The 22,140-nt window shown below is 38.3% G+C and overlaps 1 protein-coding gene across 4 annotated transcripts; it reads left to right on the top strand.

The window, feature by feature from the left end:
• Positions 1–601: 601 nt before the first annotated feature.
• cramp1 (cramped chromatin regulator homolog 1) lies at positions 602–21,810 on the top strand. Of its 4 annotated transcripts, none has more exons than XM_079836100.1 (20): positions 602–709; positions 2,613–2,983; positions 4,280–4,479; positions 4,853–5,006; positions 6,324–6,407; positions 6,500–6,548; positions 6,679–6,764; positions 7,081–7,204; positions 9,289–9,370; positions 9,574–10,407; positions 11,368–11,536; positions 11,990–12,150; positions 13,405–13,473; positions 13,601–13,682; positions 13,954–14,064; positions 14,168–14,337; positions 14,422–14,608; positions 14,687–14,839; positions 16,977–17,113; positions 20,602–21,810. In XM_079836100.1, the coding sequence occupies exons 2-20, from the start codon at positions 2,614–2,616 to the stop codon at positions 20,722–20,724; spliced, it is 3,345 nt and encodes a 1,114-aa protein (XP_079692226.1). In that variant the 5' UTR covers positions 602–709; position 2,613; the 3' UTR covers positions 20,725–21,810. The 4 variants fall into 4 exon arrangements, with proteins under 4 accessions (XP_079692226.1, XP_079692225.1, XP_079692223.1 ...); XM_079836099.1 differs by having other exon boundaries at positions 643–709; positions 13,384–13,473; positions 20,602–21,805; XM_079836097.1 differs by lacking the exon at positions 602–709 and adding an exon at positions 1,854–2,231 and having other exon boundaries at positions 13,384–13,473.
• The last annotated feature ends 330 nt before the right edge of the window (positions 21,811–22,140 follow it).

Genomic DNA, 22,140 nt, shown 5'->3' with positions numbered 1-22,140 from the left:
AAATATATAAAATATTTAATACATTAAATATAAAACATTAATCTTTGTTATTTGTTCTTGTATTTACAGTTGATGCCTGCCTCTGTGTATATTTATATATAGATAATTTTTATTATTTATTTTGTTATTTTATTATATTTATATATAAACGTAATTAATTTATATATATATATATATATATATATATATATATATATATATATATATATATATATATATATATATATATATATATATATATATATATATATATATATATATATATATATATATATATATATATATATATATATATATATATATATAAATTGCATTGACTTTTACTAACAATACTAATTGACTCCCTCGTGTTTTCTCTGGGTGTCTATCGGTCTTTGTTCATTTTGGGTGGGACCGTTATTTTAAAACATTTGCGAGATGAATGAAATGACGCTGGTTGAACGTAAGTTTTGATTGGCTGCTTTGAAAAAACGCCCCCTGTGTTTTTCCCGATTGATTGGATAACTCCTCCGTCAATCATTTTACGAACGCGTCGATGCGAATCCCAATGACCAATCAGAGGATTTGTTTTTGAGTTGTGGTAGGCGTGCCTGACAGCAGAGGAAAACAGGAAGGGATGCACTTCTCAGTGGTTCTCCTGCTACCCCTCTGTTTGGTCTTTCTGGATACCGTGGAGTTTCTCAAGGCCAACAAAACATCTCCTAAACAGGTATAGAATTTGTAAAGTCAATTTTTGACAATACATAATTATTGATTACATGTCTTAGCTGATTATTCGACTTTACCGCAAACGAAGCGGTAACTGTTTAGCTAGCAAGTTAGCGAAGCAACTTTGTCAGTGAATGTGCTGCTGGTTGGGTATCAGTTGTTGAAATGTGTTTATGGTGTAATCACAATAACAGCCTCTCCGTGATGCATTATTTTAAGCCCCTCAAAATACATATTTTTGATAGCCATTCATCTGGATGGATGGTCAAATAGTATTCACAATTGTGCATGTGATACTTAATCAAGTTGACAATGTATGTCAGATTGTTTATTTGTAGGCTACCTGTCACTGTTGGTGCTCAGTCACATCTTTCTAGGCAAACTAAATTCGATAGGTAGTTGTATTATCTATTATATAGTTTTAGCTGAATGCTCAGATAGGGGAAACTTCATCTAACTGCTCCCTTCAAACTGGACTGGACACTAGGGCATTGACAGCTGCAGCTGTTGGTAGCAGTGGTTGAGCAGCTGAGGTCGGCATTGCCTAGCTGTATCTTATTTCATAAAGACATTATGACAATGTAATTCATGGAATAAATCAAGCTAAAAGTTGTTTTGCACCCACGATATAGAGTTCTGAGTCTTGGCTGCAATAATGTTTCAAATATAATAGGAAGCAACGGACCAACTCTAACATCTCAACATGCATGTTTGCTACATTTGTCAAAGAAAACGTCTTTTGACATTTGTCCTTTTTGACAGTCTGTTATGTCAAAAGGTTTTAAGCTCTTATGAGATAAAGACACACCCTAATCAAGCAAAACATTGTCAATGGCTAGTGAAAACTTTTTATTTTTAAAATCAGATTCAAGTAGTCACTGTTATATCTGCGATTGCGAATGTTTAATTTATTGCTGTGTATGCAAAGCACCATACCACACCCCCTCTCGTGAACGTGATCTATATGTGCTCTATCAAGTCTGTCCTGCTTGTTGTTGAGATGATGAAATCAACGAGCGCTGTAGATATCTTATCTTGGGATAAATTGGGACTCTGGTGTAAATGAGCAAAATTAAAATGTTAATAATGAATCAGCTTCTGCTCTGTTAGTTATGATGACGTACATAGTGTAAGCAAAGTCCAGTGAGAGAATAGTGGCTGTGTGCGCGTGCATCGGGTTGTATTGACCGAAATGCCTCAAAAGCAGATCTGTTGGGCAGCCAGATTCAAAGTTAGCGTCATCGTGTGGTGTTTTATCATAAACATATGCTAAATGACAGGTGTTTGTTGTTGTGATAAAACTAGTGAGTTTATGAGTCAGAGTTGCTGTGGCTACGAGAGCTCCCAGTTGCGCTGCGCGGAGTTGAACCCCAGTAGGAGCAGCAGCCAGGAGAGGACGACTTTGCCTGACCTCGTTTGCGCTTTGAATATGTTCAAATTCGTCAAGTTTTGGTCTCGAAAACCTTCGAACTCATGGTGAAGAGAAAGAAGACGCCGTCTGCTTCCGAGGAGCTCGAGAATGGGTAAGAGTGCTAGAGAAACAAGCACTTTAGATAGAGGTCGAATGCGCGAAAGATTTGCGTTGTCGTCTGTCGTTTCTGCAGGGCGCTAAAGTGTAGGCGCTCGCGCTTGAATTTCAAGATAAATAAAGGGTAGCTTGCAACTCGAGTCATGCGAAACTACACAAAAGGGAGGCTAGGATGAAAGCAGAATCTTTGTTTTCGGTCACATTCGTGAATAAGGGAATGGATATTTTTTGATGCGATTTGTCGGGACGGTGAGAGGGGATTTGAAACAAACAGCGGCGGCCATGTTGAGTTGAGCAGAATGTCGTCTTTCCAAGTTGATCGTTGTTTTGAGTCGCGGAAAATGTTTACGAATACGTTTCCTTTGTGTTTGCTCAGGATGACAGTGGGCCAAGGGGGCGGTTCGGGAGTCGAGGGGCCGAGCAAACCGGACCGAAAGCCCGAAGGAGGCGAGGATGGAGAGAGCGCAGATCAGGCGAGCGAGGAGACGAGTACAAAGAGAGACGGAGAGGAAACACTTAATCCATCAAGCGCGGCCAGCCCCGGTTTGGCTCCGACTCTTTCCACCCAAACATCAAGCCCACCCGGAGTCCAGGTGAACCCGACAGCCCTTTCCCCGGTTCTGGCCGCCCCGAACAACCAGGACCAGCATCATTTTCTTCGCTCCAGCGTGCGACCTCCGAGCAAGCGGATACGGAAAGATGCCGCGTCCCCGGCGCTGAACGGTCACGGCGGTGCGAAAGCGAAAGGTGAGTGGCCATCTCGACGTGTGTCCGATGCTCACCTGTCAGTGCATTTGTTCTCTTTACTTTTATCTCACTTTTGGTCGTGTTTTAAGGCGTTTGTACAGTGATTTGTGAGTTTGTGGGCTGCTTTTGATTTGACATAACGCAGGGAAGCTCTCAAGCTTTCTGGAGTGAAAGTGACTTGACAAACTGCTCTCACTGGAGCCTCTTAAAGCCCAGCACTGGGATGCTGTGGTGGCTTGTAACCATGTTAAATGACTTAATAAGTATCGGTGCTCTATTTTAAATGTGCAGATTCAATGGTTATTTGTTTTTCTGTCATTCAGCTGTCATTCAGCAGGTGACAAATCACTGTCAGGAGTTTAATTCTGACGCAACAGTGCAACTGTTTTTGATAGATTTGTTTGGGAAATTTGACAGAGATTTACACGCTACAGACAGTACCCATGCGTATGTTGTATAACAGTAATTCTCCTTGCCTTATCACACGTAGATTAAGAGCCTAGCAGGACTAGAAGCTCTGCATCTGTGCATCTGATCAGGAGATGATCTGTATATTGAATCAGGATCACAAGTCAACTGTTTGAATGATCTGTTTGCGATCTAAATGTACACAGGGCGTATAAAGGAATCAATGTTTATTTTAAATGCAGACAATAGCCTTGCATGCTGTAATGTATTCTGGGGTGCTCTCATTGCATGCTCTTGGTGGTGGGGAGAGTTATTGCCCGTCTCCAGTTCCCCACGTGTTGTTTTTGGATCAGTGCACTGAGCAGCAGGTCTGGACGCCCTCCGAGGGAGACGGGACTCCACACATACTTCCTGACATGCACATACACTCTTGCTGACATACACCCACATTAACACAATGCATTAAAACATTTTTAAATGAGCTAATAATCTTTAGGCACTGCGAACAGAAAAATAATATTTTTCCATTAGGTCTCAGTCTGACATTATGCAACTATTTGAATTTTTATACATTTGAGGAAATTATTTGTTTTTTTTTAAAGAGTGCAAATGTTTCCTTGGTTTTGTAAATCTGTTATGTTAAGCCAAAAATAAATTGAACATCCCAAAGTATTATGAATAAATTGTAATCGGTTGCACAGCCATCCAAATTAAGCTTGCTCGTTTTAGCACTCTTTATTGATATATTTTGTGTATAAGTGAAAGTTTGTTTAGTGTTGGGTTATATATACACAAGTACTTTTTCATCTTGGACTTGTTGCAATGCTCTTCTCTGCATGTGTTAGAACTGACATACTAACCTTCTTTCTTTCCCCCTCTCTTTCTCAGGTGCAGAAGCAGGTCCCTCTGTGTGTTTGACAGCCGCTGCGAGCTCCGCCGGCTCTGGGGCAGGTGGAGCATCCAGATCGGCCCCAAAGGGCCAGGGCCCTGCAGAGAAGGAGGAAGGGGGAAGTCAGAAACGAGTGCGCAGACAGTGGGAGTCTTGGAGCACTGAGGACAAGAACAGTTTCTTTGAAGGACTTTATGAGGTGATTTGTCAGCTTTAATGATAATAAAACTCTTGGCAGCCCTCTGGACGTTTAGTAAACTGTAGGTTTTTTTTTTTAATGGTGTCAGTTAGTTCATCATATGGGACAAAATAATTTTCAGAATTCCTCAATCAGTTCCATTATCAAAGTTTCCATCCCTCCTTGACTTGCAAGGGACAGAGTGATATTTAACTGTCCTAGTAGTTTATTTATTTACATGTAATCTCTAAAGGTACAATTGAGGTCTTTGATGTCTTGTATTGATTTTTCTTGCTACATTTGCCATGTAACTGGAAGATTCATATCTTTGTATTTTATTTAGACCTACAGCTATGAATAACTGTTTGTCATTATCGCTCCTGTTCTCTCATAGCATGGCAAGGATTTTGAAGCTATTCAGAACAATATTGCTCTTAAATATAAGAAGAAGGGTAAACCGGCAAGTATGGTGAAGAACAAGGAGCAGGTGCGCCATTTCTACTACAGGACCTGGCACAAGATCTCTAAACACATCGATTTCAGCAATGGTGAGACTGACAGACGCACATTTTATGCTTTTTATGACATTTACAGACCATAGTGGAGTCCTTTGTTTGATAGCAGCTTCTCACTAGTTGGTTAGTTTTCAAGTTTAGTTTCTAAATATATACACTACTATTCAAAAGCTTGGGATCATTAAGATTCTTTTAAAGAAATTATTAATGCTTGCGTTAAGCGAGGATGCATTAAATTGATCAATAGCAATAAAGACACTTATTATGTTACAAAAGATTTATTTTTCAAATGAATGCTGTTCTTTTGAACTTTCTATTCATCAAAGAATCCTGAAACAATATATAATTTTTTTAGAAACTGTAATACATTTTAAAAATTTAAAACCATAATTAAATAAATACAGCCTTTTGTGAACATAAGAGACGTCTTTCATAAACATTAACAGCTTTAACAAACCCCAATCATAGTGTAGTATTACATACATGTAGAACTTTTTGTGTGAGATTTAAATCTGATACAGATTTTTAGTGTTGAATATCTATATCTAAATCATTACATCAAGCAACAAATGTTCCTGTTTTTTCAAAACTCAACAGTAGCTTAACCTTTTTTTCAGATTATCTGATGCCAACTGAGCCTTCATTTTCTTTGCATGAATTCCAGGATAGTGCACCTGCAAATACTTATTCAAGTTAGCTGTATTTTTTTGCCACTAATTTTAATAACACATGGCTCACATTAGGTTTGGTTTCCCTTCGGGTCACACGTAAATCCATCAGTCAACTTGCCACAACAAAGATGGACCTGGCATCCAATTTAAATTAATTCTGTCACCTTCATCTTTAATTTAATCTTCTCGGCTGCCACACCACCTGGTTTTTGTCAGTCAAGGCATTATCAAATAATGAGTGTGTCCAGAGTATCCACATTTGCTTACATGTTAATGCCTATATATTGTATCCTTATTGTGAAACAAGTGTACATGTTTCGCATATAATGCATTATAAACGGCATTAAACTCTACTTTTACATTCCACTATATCCAGTACGATTGTTTTTTTTATTTTTTAAAATAAACTAATACTTGTATTCAGAAAGGATTCATTAAACTGATCACCAGTGACAATAAATAAATGTATAATGTTACAAAATATTTCTATTTCAAATAAATGCTAAATAAATTACATTTTAAAATATATTAAAATAGAAAAGTTGTTTTTAATTGTTATAATATTTCACAATATTACTTTTTAATTTAACTGTATTTTTGATCCGACTTGCTCAATAATTTCATGTTCTTCTATCTTCTTTCTCCTATCCTATTGTTTCTTTTTGTCCATCTTTTTCAGTGTATTCGCGTGTCCTGAAAAAGTCTTCTCAGGAGCTCTATGGCCTCATCTGTTATGCTGAACTCAGGAAGAAGGTCGGAGGCTGTAAGTTTATCAGTCAATTGGGGACAATTAAGTGGTTGCACATGGGGACACATTGAAGGTAACATTTGTTTGTATCTTCCTGTTTCTTCTAGTGATGGATGACAAAAATGTGACCAAACTAAATGAGCTTATCCAACAAGGGTAAGTAAAAATTCAATAATACACAGTAGTGATGATTTAGGTCATGTCTAATTCGAACATCTACTGTACATCTTTATAGGTTGTGATCATATTGGGGTACGTCTATAGTTTTGTGTGTGTGTTGTTTCAGGGCCACCACAGTGCGTTCCAAAGGCAGAAACCTGAGGATAAAAGCTCCCATGTGCCGTGCGCTGAAGAAACTCTGCGATCCAGATGGTGTGTGAGAGAGAAACAGAAACACTCTTAAAAGATTGATTTAGTTAGCGAGTTAAACAGATTGAATAGGGGGTAACAAAAGAAAGCTGAAAAATGGAGCACTATGGGTATTTAGGTGGACTGGGACGATGGATGAATGTGACATGGCTGTTCTCCAGGGTGTAGGAGGAGGGATTTATTTTTTTCATGGTTTCCATGGTTTCAGGCTGTGGGACTGATTGGAAATGGGTGGTAATGCAGATTTAGGCCACCATCAGAATCACGGATAAGGTGTTGTAGGCTTCATAGTTTTTCTTCCATTCATTCTCTGTTTCAGGTGTGAGTGATGAGGAGGATCAGAAGCCTGTGCGTTTACCCTTGAAAGTGGCCGTCGAACTTCAACCCCGGAGCAACCACTCCTGGGCTCGGGTTCAGAGTCTAGCCCATAATCCTCGTCTCAGGTGAGCTTCACTAATGCACGCTCATGACTGCTCTCGCATACTTAATTTATCTGCCTGTTTAAATCTTACCTTCACTTGGCTTATTTCATTGCTTATTGCAAAAGGTTTATTATTTTGAAATCTTAAAGACAACATGAAATGTTTTACTTCTGTAATCTGGAAATTGGTTTTATTGTTAAAGGGGTCATGAACTGGCTTTTCTATTTTGTTATACTGTTGTCTGAGGTCAACTTATGATGTTCGTGTGGTTTTTACATTCAAAAACATCATAATGAATAAGTAATAGGCTATTTTCTGCCCTGGTTTTGAAGGCTCTCTCAAGAAATGCTTGGTTTTGATGGGCGTGCCGCACTGAAGACTTGGAAGTAAACGCCTAGGCTAGGATTGGATAATATTTGCATATTAAATTCGCTTCTGCTCCCCTGTCAGTGAAAGCATGTGGGGAAACCTCAACCGGAATTAATCGCCCACAGCCAGGACTCGCAAAATGTCTTTATCAAACAAACACAATGATTTATCTCTCATCCACCCGCGATTGATTGGAATGTTATTTTTTTATTACTTGGCCCGCACGATCGATGATTATAAGCGCAAACCGTAATCACAGGCGCGCACCCTTCAAGTCAAGAGAGTTCACTATTTATGATAGCCCGTTGGCAGGCCGGGCTAACGTTTTGGTAGCCCGTCTGAAAAACACATAGCCCTGGGACGTTGGGCTTTGCGAGCCCTGGTCCATACATGCCAAAGCCTGATCCCGAATCGCAATGAACCAACAACACCACAAATAAAGGATTCTTCAGTCGGTGACAGTGTGCTATGGTATGTTCAGTTAGACACGTACACATAATCAATAGATATCAATACGATCTGTAACAATGTAATACTATCACATATAAAAAACATTTTTTACTCACATTAGTGTGTTGCTTCATTCGTTCATGTAATCTCATCCTGTCTGCAAATCCAGTCTCTTGTTTACAAACGACTCCGTGGTGAAATGAAGGAACAAACGTGCAATGTCTTCCCCATGTGAGCTGGATATTTTTTTTTAAATAAAGTTCATCCATGCATTAATCATATTGGAATCCGAACGAAGCTTATGCGGTATGTTTATTTCTTAAACTTTCGATGTGGTTTAGCTCTATGTAGGCCTATGTCATGTCAGTGGCACGAGACGGTGGGCAGGGCTACAGAATCAGACGTTCTTCTACTGTTGAGGTGGTGCTTCACTACACTCTGACATCATAGCCGGGCACATTCTGAGATCGATCGATTGCTGGGCCTGGTGTCTATAAAAGCTTTTCTTTGACTAACAAGGAAGTTTTCAGCTCTGAAACTTACAGAATATTCTTATATTATCATGAACTTTTATATATCAAATGCCGAAGGGAAAGTTGATTTCTCAATTCATGACCCCTTTAAAATATGTGGGAGTAATTTATAATAGTACATTTTGTAAATTGTTATTGACTTTTTTTAGTTTCCATGCTGTCATTAGTATTTTTAGTGTTTTAGTTTTTACTTTAGTTTTATTTATTCTGAAGTTCTATTAGTATTAGTGTTCTTAAGTGAAATCTTATAACATGTTATATCAATGTTATTTCATACTAAATTAATTAAAACATTTTTTTAAAACAACTTAAAACAAAAGTTTCATTTGAGTCATGAAAATTGTATTTTGATTTCATATTGACTTTGTTGTCAGCAAAAAATGAAAATTGAAATTGAAAATCAATTTTCTAAATGCATGTTACTGATCTTATTTTGAGCTATTCACCCATATGCATGTTTAATTTTTTTGGCCACACAATTTTTAATAAAAATCCTGCTGGTGATACCAGCAAGTCGTAAGTCTGCTAGACTTCTCCAATCATTTTGTTCACTGCAAGCTTGCATTCATTTGCTTCCATTCAGCAAATCCAACCATCAATTGATACATATAACCAAGAACCACATTAATAATACATTACATTGCGATGTATGCCACCATACAGAAGAAAATATCTTTCGACAATTTAATTTCATTGAGACATTAGTTATAACAAATTTTGTAATGTTTGCCCATGCCTGTGTTGTGTTTGTAGGATGGTCGTCGAGTTGCACCGGAAAGTATCCACTCTCATTGAATTCCTGAAGCAAAAGTGGGCTGTCCAGGATCAACGAATTGTATCCTTGCATTCAGATCTCAGCCAGATATCACAGCATGCACAGTCAAGAGTTTAATTTCCTTCCTTTTTCCTTCCTCCTCTGTTTTATGAGATACATTTGTGATAGATTTGTTTGGGAAATTTGTCAGAGATTTACATGCTACAGACAGTACCCATGCCTATGTTGTATAACAGTAATTCTCCTTAACTTATCACGTGTAGCTTAAGAGCCTAGCGGAACGAGAAGCTCTAGACAGCCTGGCCCAGTCTAGCGAGTCAGAGGACCTGTTCCTATTTCCGGCAGAGAACAGCACAGTTACTACTTTGCCAGGTGTGGCTCGTGTTGTGCACTCCAAGGCTTCCTGCACTGTACACTGGCAGGAGAGTGGGCGTGGCCGGACCGGCATTAGGGATTTGCCTGCAGCTCACATTTTGGGAATTCAGCCTGCTAGAGGAAAATCAGGCAAATCTGGCCTGGTGGGAGGAGATCTGAAAAGATGTGACGGACATCCTGTTGAAGGCTCTGATAGTGGCACTTTAGCTCCAGGATTGGAGACCAGTGTAAACCCCACCCTGAACACTACCTCTCCGGTCAGTCCAACCATCAATCCATCTCATCCCATTGTACAGGAGGGAATTGCGGCGGGGACTGTGGAGCAAGAGGCAGTGATTCAGACACAGACTGATGCTAGTGGGCAGGACAAAGAGACTGTTACTCAGGGAGACCCCGTCCTTATAGAGGGCCGGATTGAGGAGCCTGGAACGGCAGGTGGGGTTGCATCAGAAAAAGCACCGCCACAATCAGAACCTCAAGGGCGGGACGAGGAAGTGGGCGGGACTGAACGATCTCCTCAACAAATCCGACACGAAGGTTGGAGCTCACAGGGCTCTGAGAATGTGACACTGGCAGAACTCTACCTCATGCTGGGCAAGCCTGGGAAACTACAGCTGGAGTATGAATGGCAACCTAAGCCCCACCCCTCAGCACTACCCAGCGCTCAAAGTGTGCTTCGGTGTCTCCTGCGACTTGTGTCATCAGAGGTCAACCCCAAACCAGTGAGTCTGTTTTTTGCTGTCTTAAACCTTAGACTTGAACTTTTCACCTCTATTTACGACCGCTTCACACCGCAAGCTTAAATTTCACGTCATCGTAATTACATCATCACTGCAGCTACGCGAGAGTACAGCGTCACTCACAGCAGAGAATCCACAGCTAGTGAGCCTTACTTTACAAAGACAACCAGCCTATACATTTGTTTTTGTAAGTTGGTCATTTATAATCTTGATAGTCTTGAAAGTTTAACATGGGCTGTGTACAACATTCACATGTAAATGGTTAACAACAAACATAACCAAGAAAACCACTCTGATCATGTTATTTCAGTCATACTTTGATTTGTTTACAAGACAGCAAACTCTACAGATACCCCCCCTGTAGAGGAATTACATTTACATTTACATTTACATAATTACCCCCCCTATTTTGGCTACCTGTGTATTATATAATAAACTATATATATAATATTTTCTGGCTAGTTTACTTAAGCTTTTTATAATAGACCCTACTTTCACCCAAACTGAATAAATAAAAAGTAGTATAAATGGGTAAATCGTCTATAAATATTTTTGATATACTTCAATTCTTGTTAAAACACACTAGACATGCTTATTCTGTGCATTTAGAGCACTTTTTGTGGGAAATCATATTTGTTTTTGTTCATCAAAAATATGCGCTGCTCACACGCAGTGAAACAAGCCCACTATAAAAGCCACCAAAACAAGCTTTTGTTAGAAATTGTAAATTAATACTGTGCATATAAATATAAGACCAGTTAGCACTAATTCTTCTTTAGTTTTTCTTCTGTGATTCTGTGTATGTATGTATTTGTATTGTATTTACATCTATTTATTTAAATAATTTTAAAACTTTTATTTGTTATTTAAAAACTGCAATATGTTTTAGGTTAATTTACAAAAAGAGTTTTAATTTAATTATATATTTTTTCTCTATCCTAGACTCCAGAGGTGTGTTCAGTAGGCACTTCACCATTGAAATCAGGTCAAGAGGAATCATCTGCGACTCCTCCAGGCAGAACTCCAGCTGGAGCGACCCGCAGTCCTAGCTGGGGACGACAGCAACATGCGGCACGCTCAAAAATTATTCTGAATAATGCAGGCATCACAGGTACACATAGAGAAAATTGTCTTTTTTTAAGTTCAAGTGTATAATTTCTTATCTGGAATTGTAGAAATGATGACATTTCCCAAATATCCCCCCCATTTGCCTTTGTTTGGCAGATTGTTTCGCGCCAAGCTAATAGCACTGGTTGAGCAGTTTTAAAGAAACCAGTCTACAAATGGTTTACTTAGTTGCACATTATACTGGAATAGAATAAGGTATTTAATATTAAAACGCTTCACTTTTAAAGCGAGTATAATAAACATCCTCCCAAAACTGATCAAAGTTGTTCACACATCAATAGAACAGTAACGGGTAACAGCTGGAAAAGTTTCATACCATCTACTTGAATAACAAAATAATAATATTGACTCAATATTGTGACAAAAGGGGTATTGCAGTGCTGCTGCTCTGTATCAATTTGACCAGCTGGAATTTAAATAGATGTGTTCTCTGCAGGTGGGAGGAACCTGCCGCGTTCTCTGCTGGCCTCCGGAGGTGACAGCGAAGGGTTTGCTGTCCCGACGACCCTGCCTCCTAACAGCTCCCGCCAGTTGCGGATGTTCTCTCCTAATAAGGAGGCGGAGCTAGCCTTTCGCCAGCAGCTGGACTCCATCAGTGTGAGTAATGTCAGTGTTTCTAGAAAGCAATAGGACAAGCTTTTTTATATTTAAGTATAATTAGTGCTGTCAATCGATTAAAAAAAGAACTAGATTAATCTCACTTTCTTTTCTAATTTTAAAAAAGTTTTTAATATATTTTATAATGTAATAATGTCATAGTTAATCTCCAAATGAATGTAGAAACAACATGAATACTGTATATTTTAAATATTTGTTTAATGGCATCTTTTTATGAATGAAGGCCAGTATCACTGTTACCAATACAGCTACTGATGTCTCAATTATTATTTTTTTATTTCAAACATTAATTATAGCCATTTAACATTTATTAGGCTTCAAAAAATGTAACAATTTATAATTTAAGGGAACTTAAAACAATCCTCAAATAAACCCATTATAATAATTGTCAAATTTACCTGTGCTCTTCCTACCTGTCTAATAGGTTGGAAAAAATCAAACATTCTGCACTGTATAAAATATACATTAAATATAGATTAATTATAGATATAGATCCTTATTAAAGCTACAAAAGTTATTTAGAATCTGTGACCTTTGTTCTTTGATTAACATGAATGAAAGACAGCATTAGTGGCTGCTGTCACTTTAAGACCTGCCACATGACGTGGATCTGACACGTGTCTCCTTTTCTCACAACTCTTTACGTTCATTTAAGACTTTATTTAACTCATTTAAGACTGCTCTCATGAGGATACTTGACAAATAGGACATTTTGGCATAACTCTGTGTGTGTTGCACGTTCTGAAAGAGAACTCGATTCTGGTGCGCTGTCTGTGCGCATGATACTGGCGCATGTCTTTCAGTGCGTCTTGTGTGTATCAGGACAGTCACAGACAGTGCGTTCTCTTTTGTCTTGTCGCGCTTAAATGGTTTAATTGCGTTAAATATTTGTAACACATTAAACAGGAAAAAAATAATCGCATGTGTTAATGCGTTAACGCTGATAGCACTAAATATAATATTTAAAATGTATTTAAAGTTGTCCGTTGGCCAAATCATGTACATAAGTAAAATTGTGAAATATTACAATTGAAAGTAACTGTTTTCTATTTAAATATATTTTTAAATGTAATTTATTTCAAATTGATTGAAATGTATTGTCAAAGCTGAATTTTCAGCATCATTACTCCAGTCTTCAGTGTCACATGATCCCTCAGAAATCATTCTAATATGATGATTTCAGCAGCATTTTTTGTCTGTTTCCATCAACAGCCTTATACTTTTTGTCTTCAGTCAGATATATTTTCAAAGCAGCGGAAAATAGGGAGGGGCCGTCCACTAAGGAAACCTCTCGTGGTTCAGGTGAGTGTGGATGGAAGGAAAAACAAAGAGGAATTTGCTTTCTATATACTCTTCACATTGGAGCTGTTCTTCTGTTGTTTTTGTTACTTACAAATAATAACAGTTCGTACATATATTTTTTTCACAGAGAACGCTGCTGCCACGAACCACCGGAGACACTTCGCCTCATGTGTGTTCCTTCTCCATTCTCTCCAATTCATCTGCTACAGGTGATAAACCCTCTCAAATGCATAACACTGTTGCAAACCTTTAAATGCACCTTTATTCTCACATTAAGTATTTGGACACTTATTCCACACTTTAATATCATTACCTAACAAAATGTAGTTAAAAAAAAATCGTTTGTTGAAGTCAAGCAGTGAAATGTATGTATTTTTGAATGCAGTTGAAGTGTCCAAATACTTTAAGGATCACTGTGTCTGTCTATCTGATCTTAATTCAACCATTTCTCTTTTAATCTTTTGTGCATCTTTTTGTCAGGCACTGGTTCTTTTCGTCCAATACAAACTCGCCTCGCCCCATCCAACAGGCAACTTTCCTCAAAACCTTTGTCTAGTACAGCTAGTCCTGCGCCCGCTACTCAGCTGTCCAGTAAGAATCAAATTAGAAACTAAATGATAAAAGATGCATTTATGCACTGAACATTTGAATCCCACAGCTACACACTCTTGAATTTCTCTTGAATTTGTTTCAGGTGCAATTGACCTGGCTGCAAAATCTGCAGGTATTATCCCTGGCAGCCCCTGTCGGGAAGTGGAGGCCCCTAGTGTAGATAAGGCCATTGTAGAGTCTGAGGAGGCCATGGACTCAGTACCTACTGCACCTGAGCTAGAGCCTGATCTACTTGATCAGGAGCCTTCTGAGGTAAGAAATAATCCTCTCCCTAGATCCTCTTTCACTTTTGGATGCACAGTTGATCATATGTTGGTCTATTCTCTTTGTCTGCAGGAATCCCTGCAGAATGGTGTCTCTCCACCATCTCCAGGGGGTGAGGACTCCCTCTTGGCCCCTCCCAGTGTTGCCTCCTTATTGGATATCTCTCTACCGGGCCCCCCAGAGGAGTCTCTTCCATCTGGAGAGCCGCAAACTCAAATCAGTGACTCTATTATTGAGCTCGCCATCAACTCGCACTATGGTACAACCTGTAGGATTGAACCTGGGTATTTGAGGAATGTCTATCTTGCTGCTCGCTCACTATTGGTCTCTTTCACAGGTGATGGATCATTGCTCTCACCTCCTAAGCTGAATGGGAGTGATAGATCTAAGCTCCTTCCCACTTCATGTGACAGCTGGATGCCGTCCCCTACACATGACCCACAGTGGTACCCCAGTGACTCTACTGATTCAAGTCTCGGCTGCCTGCTCTGTAAGCATCAAACACGGCTTGTCTCAATACCCTGTTATCAATGGCTGTTTATTTTTTAGACAATTTAGACCAGTAACACAGTAGGAAACAAATGTATAATGTATAATAATTATATATATGAAGACCTCAGATGGAAAAGCCTCTAAGTCCGTTTGATGTTTTTCTTTCAAATAAGCATTTGTCAGGCTTCTATGTATAGGTTTCTACCTAAGTACCGGTACTTCTGAATAGGCTGAGGCTGGGATTTAGTGGGTTTGAAGTGAAAGTATTTTATGAACGTATACTATATGCGGAGAGCATTCACTCAGTATCGTTGTCTCATTTTTGAGCGAAGTGGCTTTTAGAGGCTTTTGCATCTGAACTCTTCATATAGATACATACTTTTATTCAGCATGGACACATTACATTTTCAACATTGATAGTAATAATATTTGTTGAGCAGCAAATCAGCACAGCAGACTAATTTCAGAAGGGTCATGTTTAAAATATAAAAACAGTTATTTCAAACTGTAATAATATTTGACAATATTACTCAAATAAATTCAGCCTTGATGGACATAAAAGTCTACTTTCAAAAATCTTACCAATCCTTGAAGGGTTTATTCACCCAAAAATGAAAATTCTGTCATTAACTACTCACCCTCGTGTAGTTCTAAAACCGTAAGACTTTTGTTCATCTTTGGAACACAAATGAAGATCTTTTTGATGAAATCTTAGCCTTTTCTGTCCCTCCGTCGACAGCTACTCAACTACAACTTTGACGCTTCAAAAAGTTCATGAAGAGATTGTAAAACTAATCCATATGAATTGAGTAGTTTAAACAACATTTTCTGAAGAGACTTTTTATGAAAGAATAGATTGAATTTAAGCTTTTATTCACATATAAATGTTGATCAATGAACATAAACAGAAGCTCAACTGAACCTGCTTGATGCATTAGAACAGGGGTTTTCAAACTGGGGGTCCTCCAGAAGGTTCTAAGGGGTCCCCAGAAAATAAAAAGACAAAGCAAAAATTGATAAAATCGAACTAATATTCTAACTGTTTCATTTCTAAATGTTTCTCTCCTTTCTTGCCGTATACATTCCAGAATTGTATATGTTTGCTTTGTATCTTTAGTTTGTTTTTCCTCACTATAGTCCGCTTTATCTTGCTCACTGGGGTCGTAAGACAGTTTTCTTAACACAGTACGTGAGCTGCTTCATACATTTATTATGAAAGTTGCTTATACAAATAATTTTTAATTGAAAAGGTTCTTCTTCAGGTTTATACATCCAACATTAATAGCCAATTTAAATTGGGAAACAATATGTTATGTTGTATTTATAATGTCACACTTACTATTTATCTAACAGTTTAAATGTTTTTTTCGTACATAAAAATAGATGGATTTTAGGAAGGGGGTCCCTCATAAAGGTTCATCATATTTGGGGGTCCTTGGCATCATAAAGTTTGAAAAACCCTGCATTGGAAGAAGCCTTGTTTCTTGCGGAAGCTCAAATGTGCTGCCTAACACGCGAATGAACCTCATTGGTTCTTGCATATCAAGCAAAATAGCTTGAGCTTCCGTTTATCACTGTGTGAGTTGATGAATGTTCATATTTGAATAAAAGCCTAAATTAAATTTGTTAATCATATAAAGTGATCGTGTCTCTTCAGACAATTTGGACTAAATCGCTCAATTAATATGGATTAGTTTTACCATCTCTTTATGAACTTTATGAAGCATCAAAGTGGTAGTTGCGTAGCTGTCAACGGAGGGAAAGAAAGCTCTCAGATTTCATCAAAAAGATTTTTGTTTGTGTTCCGAAGATGAATGAAAGTCTTACAGGTTTGCAACGACATATGTGTATAGATATATGAGCACTGTTACAGAAATCTATGTCTGTCCAGTGTCAAGGACTGATTATAAAAATGTATTCATCTTTTATTATTGGCATTGAATTAATCTGTGCCAACCCTAGTTTAATTTCATCATTTTATATGTTGTCTAAGGTATCTATTTAGTATTGATACTGAGATTACCAGAGGCTGGTATCATATTGAAACCAAAAAGTCACCTATCGATGTTCTTACTGCAAACCTTCATCGGTCTTAGCACTATTGACAAGCGCATCCTTGACTTCCTGATTTGCAGCAAGTCTGGCATCTCCTGATAAGACAAGAAGGACAGCCCTGCCCCCTTCGAGTAGCACAGCCTTACTTGGACCCAGTTTACTGGACAGCAACTCCCACGATTGTTTTCAGTCCCGTGGCCTGCCGGATGTAGCCGAGGTGAGAGGAAACAGAAAGTCCCTAACTGCTGTCTGGTAGCTTAATGTTATTTGATATGGCACATTATCATCAGGTGCTCCTGTTGATGTTTTTTTTTCACATCCTGGCTTACATTGAACATAAACAGGAAGTGAGGGTGTTTGCAAATTAAGGCTGCTCGATTATGGCTGAATCAAAATCACTTGTATTTTTGGTCAATATTGCAATCACGATTATTTAACACTACTGTTGGTGGGCAATAGAGTCAAAGTCGTATTTCACAATATGAATAATTTACAATTATCAGTGAAATTTCACAATTATCAATACTTAAAGGTGAACTATGTAACATTTTTGCAGTAAAATATCCAAAAAGCACTAGGCCGGTGTTATATATTTTGTTCAGTTGAGTACTTAGAATGTCCCAAATGTTTCCAACTATTTGTAAATCGTGAGAAATTGCTATTTTAACCAAGGAACCGGGACCTGTGAGCAATGCGTGTGAGGGATTCGCCTGTCGATTGAGTCATAACTTCCTTTTCAACACACTCAGCTATATCTAATATGATAAACAGAGTTGCGTTACCTCATACTCATGACTGGAAAAGCGGAAGTAGCGACGGCGACCGTGTCATAATAAAAGTCCTGCCGGCGACTATGCCATAATAACAGTCCCGCTCTTCAATCGCTCCTGCGGCCTTGCTCAGCTCCACAAAACTCGGTCCTGCTCTGCTTCATCCTACAGTAATGTTAATAATCGCATCCATGAAAATTATTTCTGCCCGAGTCCTATCCCGATTCTTTTCCACCGGCTCTGAGGTAAAGACCACATGTCCCAAGATTCTGCGCTCAAACGTGGCGTCATCAAACTACGCCTTTGTTTTGAACAGGCAACATCTAGTGGATGGAAAAGTTACATATTGTAGCTTTAAGCAAAAACGGATACTAGGTTAACTAATTTAAGAAAAAGGTCCTCAAAACAATTACATAAGACAAGTCAGCAACACAATAAGAACAAAGTAACTAATTACTACCAAAACAGATAAATAAATGCTACAGAATGAAAATACAAATTAAATAAACCGTGTTTTAAGTTTTTCAGGAAGATGTACTAACAGTGGTATTCAGAAGTAATAGAAAAATTAAATAAAATGTAAAATAAAACTGTATAGTCTTATGGTAAACAAAATATAGATAGGGTTGGGAATCGTAAGAAATGCTCTGGTTCTACCTAACAATTCTGGTTCCATTAAAATTATTAAACAACTAAAAAAATATATATTTTAAAGGAAAAATTCACAATACTAGGTTTCCGATTCTGCTTATCGATTCCTAATTTTGATTCCAATAAGGTAAAAAAAAAAAACTTCATCTTATTCACATTTATTCTAAGTCTTATTGCAAAACATTTGTATTTTGAATACCATTAACAAAAATCAACAGGCTAGGAACTTTTGCCTATGGTTTAAAAATACCATAGCAAAAACAACTGCTAATATGAATTTCAAGCATCATTAAAGACAAAAGTTATTCTGTCTAGAAAAGTGTTATCATAGAGACGTTATCATAGAGACGGCATCAGGAAAATCTGCCGTCTATTTAAGAGCAGCACGGATCCCATACTGTTACACATGCGTTTTAATTTTTTCTGTTCAACTGTCGAAGACGTAATCGACTGTGTTTACGAGAATACGTATTTTGTGAGTATGTGTCTGTTCGTGTGCTGTGCAAAAAGACGAGGAAGAGGATTCACTATGAGAAGCCGTTCTGTGCACGTGTGTGTGTGTGTGTGTGTGTGTGTGTGTGTGTGTGTGTGTGTGTGTGTGTGTGTGTGTGTGTGTGTCTGCAGCACAGAAAACAAAACAGTCTTCTTTGCGCTTGAATGTTTAAAATCAAATTTTCTGTGTGCACGTTTTGGATATGTGCAGAGCACAGAAAACAGCGTGCAAATCTTTTGAGCTTGGATTAAAGTGCACACACAAGAATCGGTAAGCAGAACCAAAATGCGCATTACTTATCGAATCACCGGTTCTGGGAAATTTGTAACTGGTTCTAAAATGGAACCGGTTCTCGATACCCATCCCTAAATATAGATTATTCTTTCTTTATTAAAGCTACTTAAGTTATTCAGTCAAGATCAGTGAGTGATTTTCATTTGTTTGATTATCATTAATGACAGACTGCAGTACGTTTATTATGCTGCTGTCACTTTAAGAGCTAATCCACGGATCCAATATACTGTTACACACGTTTTCTTACTCAAATGTCTACGTTTACTTGAGACAACCCACTGTGTTTACATGAATGCTCTCTAAAAAGGCATTTTGACATTTTTATGTCTATGCATTTAGCCACGTATTCAAACCCCATTTGCTTATTTGAGTTCATCTCCGTCTCAGAGCGCGCACAAATAAAGCTGCCTGGGGAAGAGTGGCTTAATGCGCTTTTTATAACACAGTTTAATATCAAACACTTCCCTTAAGCCTCGTTTCCACCGAAATTACCCGGAACAATTTGTACCAGGAACTATTTTTACAGGAACTTTTTTCCCCCCAGATCTGCTACTGTCTGCGTTTCCACTGCGGTCTAAAGTACCGGGAAGATTAGGCAAATTTAGTCTGGTGATGTAGGACTGCGCGCGGCTGCTCCTCCCAGTCAGCGACGGACAGTAATCATTTTTTTCGCCATACTGTCTGCAACAAGAACAAGTATGGAGGAGATGCAAGCAGCGCTGCTTTTGCTAGTTATGTATTGTTTTAATAAAGAGGTAATTAACAAAATGGCGGAAAAGAGACGAGCACTGATACTAAAGCGTATTCTGAAAGCTCGTAAAGCTAGATTTAAAATAAGACAACGTATGTTATTATCAGCTGTTACGGACATTGACCGCGAGATGGCTGAGACAAACGCGCGCCATCAGACAGAAAGAGCGAGACTGATATTTACTGAACGCAGAACGAACGAACCTCGCAAAAGACTTTTAAAAATGCCGGTTGAAATAAAATACTGTGTGAGTTAAACCAATCAGCATGTTCAGCGCCCAAGTCCCACCCCCGAAAGTTCCGGAACTTTGAAAAAGTACTACCCCCGGAGCAGGGCCGTTTGGAGGTGGAAATATATACCCGGAACTTCATTTAGACCCCGGTTCCTGCGGTCGAAACACACAGAGTACCACCCCAAAGTTCCTAGTTCCTGGGAAAAGTTCCTGCGGTGGAAACGCGGCTTTAGATTATCTTGTTTCCTTAGTAATAAGCCAAAATCAAAATTGAAAATCAATTACGATTAATTGAACAACCATAATACAAATCAAATGTAGCATCCATCCTCAGCTTTGAAAATGTTTTAAATTAATTATCTGTAATTATTAATTAAAATGCTGCTTCTGCAATTCGACAATCACACTAAGCCATATCGTGGTTACGGTTTTATTTAGATTAATTTTGTAGCCCTAGCTGTGGCCCCTGAAAAATTATTTAGACATGTGCTGATAGGCTGTTTTCTTGCTACAGGTGGATACCCAGCTAGCCTGTATGATGAGCGAGAGCAGCGTCGACTACATTGCCCGTTTCAATGACCTCGCACAGGAGCTCTCAGTCACAGAAACGACCCTTCCACCTCCTCCAGGGGACTGATGGACTGGGCGGAGCCTGTCACTGCCACGCCCCTTTCATATTGGACAGACGAATGTTAACCAGAGAGTGGTTCAGCTATAGGAAGTGCAATAGACTGGCAGTGTCCACAGCAGCCTTTGGGCTCTAATGTGTATGTGGATTTGTGTGTGTGTGTGTGTGTGTGTGTGTGTGTGTGTGTGAGAGAGAGAGAGCGCGAGTGTGCCGTTCGCTTATGTGTGAGTGTGTGTGTGTTGCTTATTCTGTGGCTATAGTCTTATGAGCCACACCCAGGACACTTAAAAAAAAAAACTCCAGTTTACAGCGCAACCTCATGTACAGAGAAATTAAGACCTGCCATATCTGAACAAATATAGTCTTCTCATCTGTATATCTGTCTCTAATGTCTTCGTTTCACTTTTGTGTGCGTACATGTGCATGCATCTGTAAGTGGAGCCATGGACCGTGTGATTTCGTCTTTGTTATTTTCTTTCTATTGTACACAACTTATTTGTGCAAAACCCTCTAAAGCCATAGGAGTGCGTCTGCACACACTCTCCGTCTATGAGACCTCAGATTGTGGTTTATTTTCATCATTTGAATGTTTTTAGTTGGTGATTGCCACTACTAAAAGGGCTTCTTTTTGTGAGATTATTACAAGGACTGAATATCTAACACACGCACACTAAACAAAATGACTGATAACAAATGCAGTGTATTTGCATCTAAAGTGAGATTGAACATATTCCCTTCAATTTATAATGCTATTTTTCCCCACAACACTAGGATTTATATTTCCTGTCGAATGAATATGAATCGAATAAGTGGCTGAAACTGAGTTTTCGTGTGTGTGTGTGTGTGTGTGTATGAGTGTTAGCACAGATGTAAATAGACAATAACACCCCAGTATTTACTGTTTTTGTAACATATTGTAAATTATTGTCATTTGGATTATTTATTGATAACTCACTGAGACAGTGTTTTTGGTGTTGTTGTTGTTTGACATGCCACATGCAGGCATTTAAGAGCTCCTCTCCTTTGTTTTAAAGAGTTCTGTTGTTAAAAGGGGGTTTAAAACCCGTTGTGTATAAATAGAGATACAACAAACCCATGTGTGTCTGTCAGTGTTATTTGAGATACTATTATAGTTTAATTTTTTTATATTTTCCTTTGTATTTTTAATTATTTCGTTTTTTACATTTTTATAAGTTTGTTTCTAGTTATTGTGTTTATAGTTCTTATTAACATAGTTATTAATTAGTACATCAAGTTAAAGGAAATGAATATGAATATGAATATATATATATATATATATATATATATTACAATTTAAGGAAACTATAATAACCCTGGTGTCTGTACCTTGTTCACGCCTTATCATAACCATTGGTTTAATGTGTTAACTTGGTGGATTCGGTAGAGGGCGTTATGGTCCCGCCC

This window comes from Gobio gobio (genome assembly GCF_949357685.1).
Source record: "Gobio gobio genome assembly, chromosome: 1".
Classification (NCBI taxonomy): domain Eukaryota; kingdom Metazoa; phylum Chordata; class Actinopteri; order Cypriniformes; family Gobionidae; genus Gobio; species Gobio gobio.
Note: the sequence above shows the minus strand (reverse complement) of the source record. Positions and strands in the feature narration are given on the sequence as shown.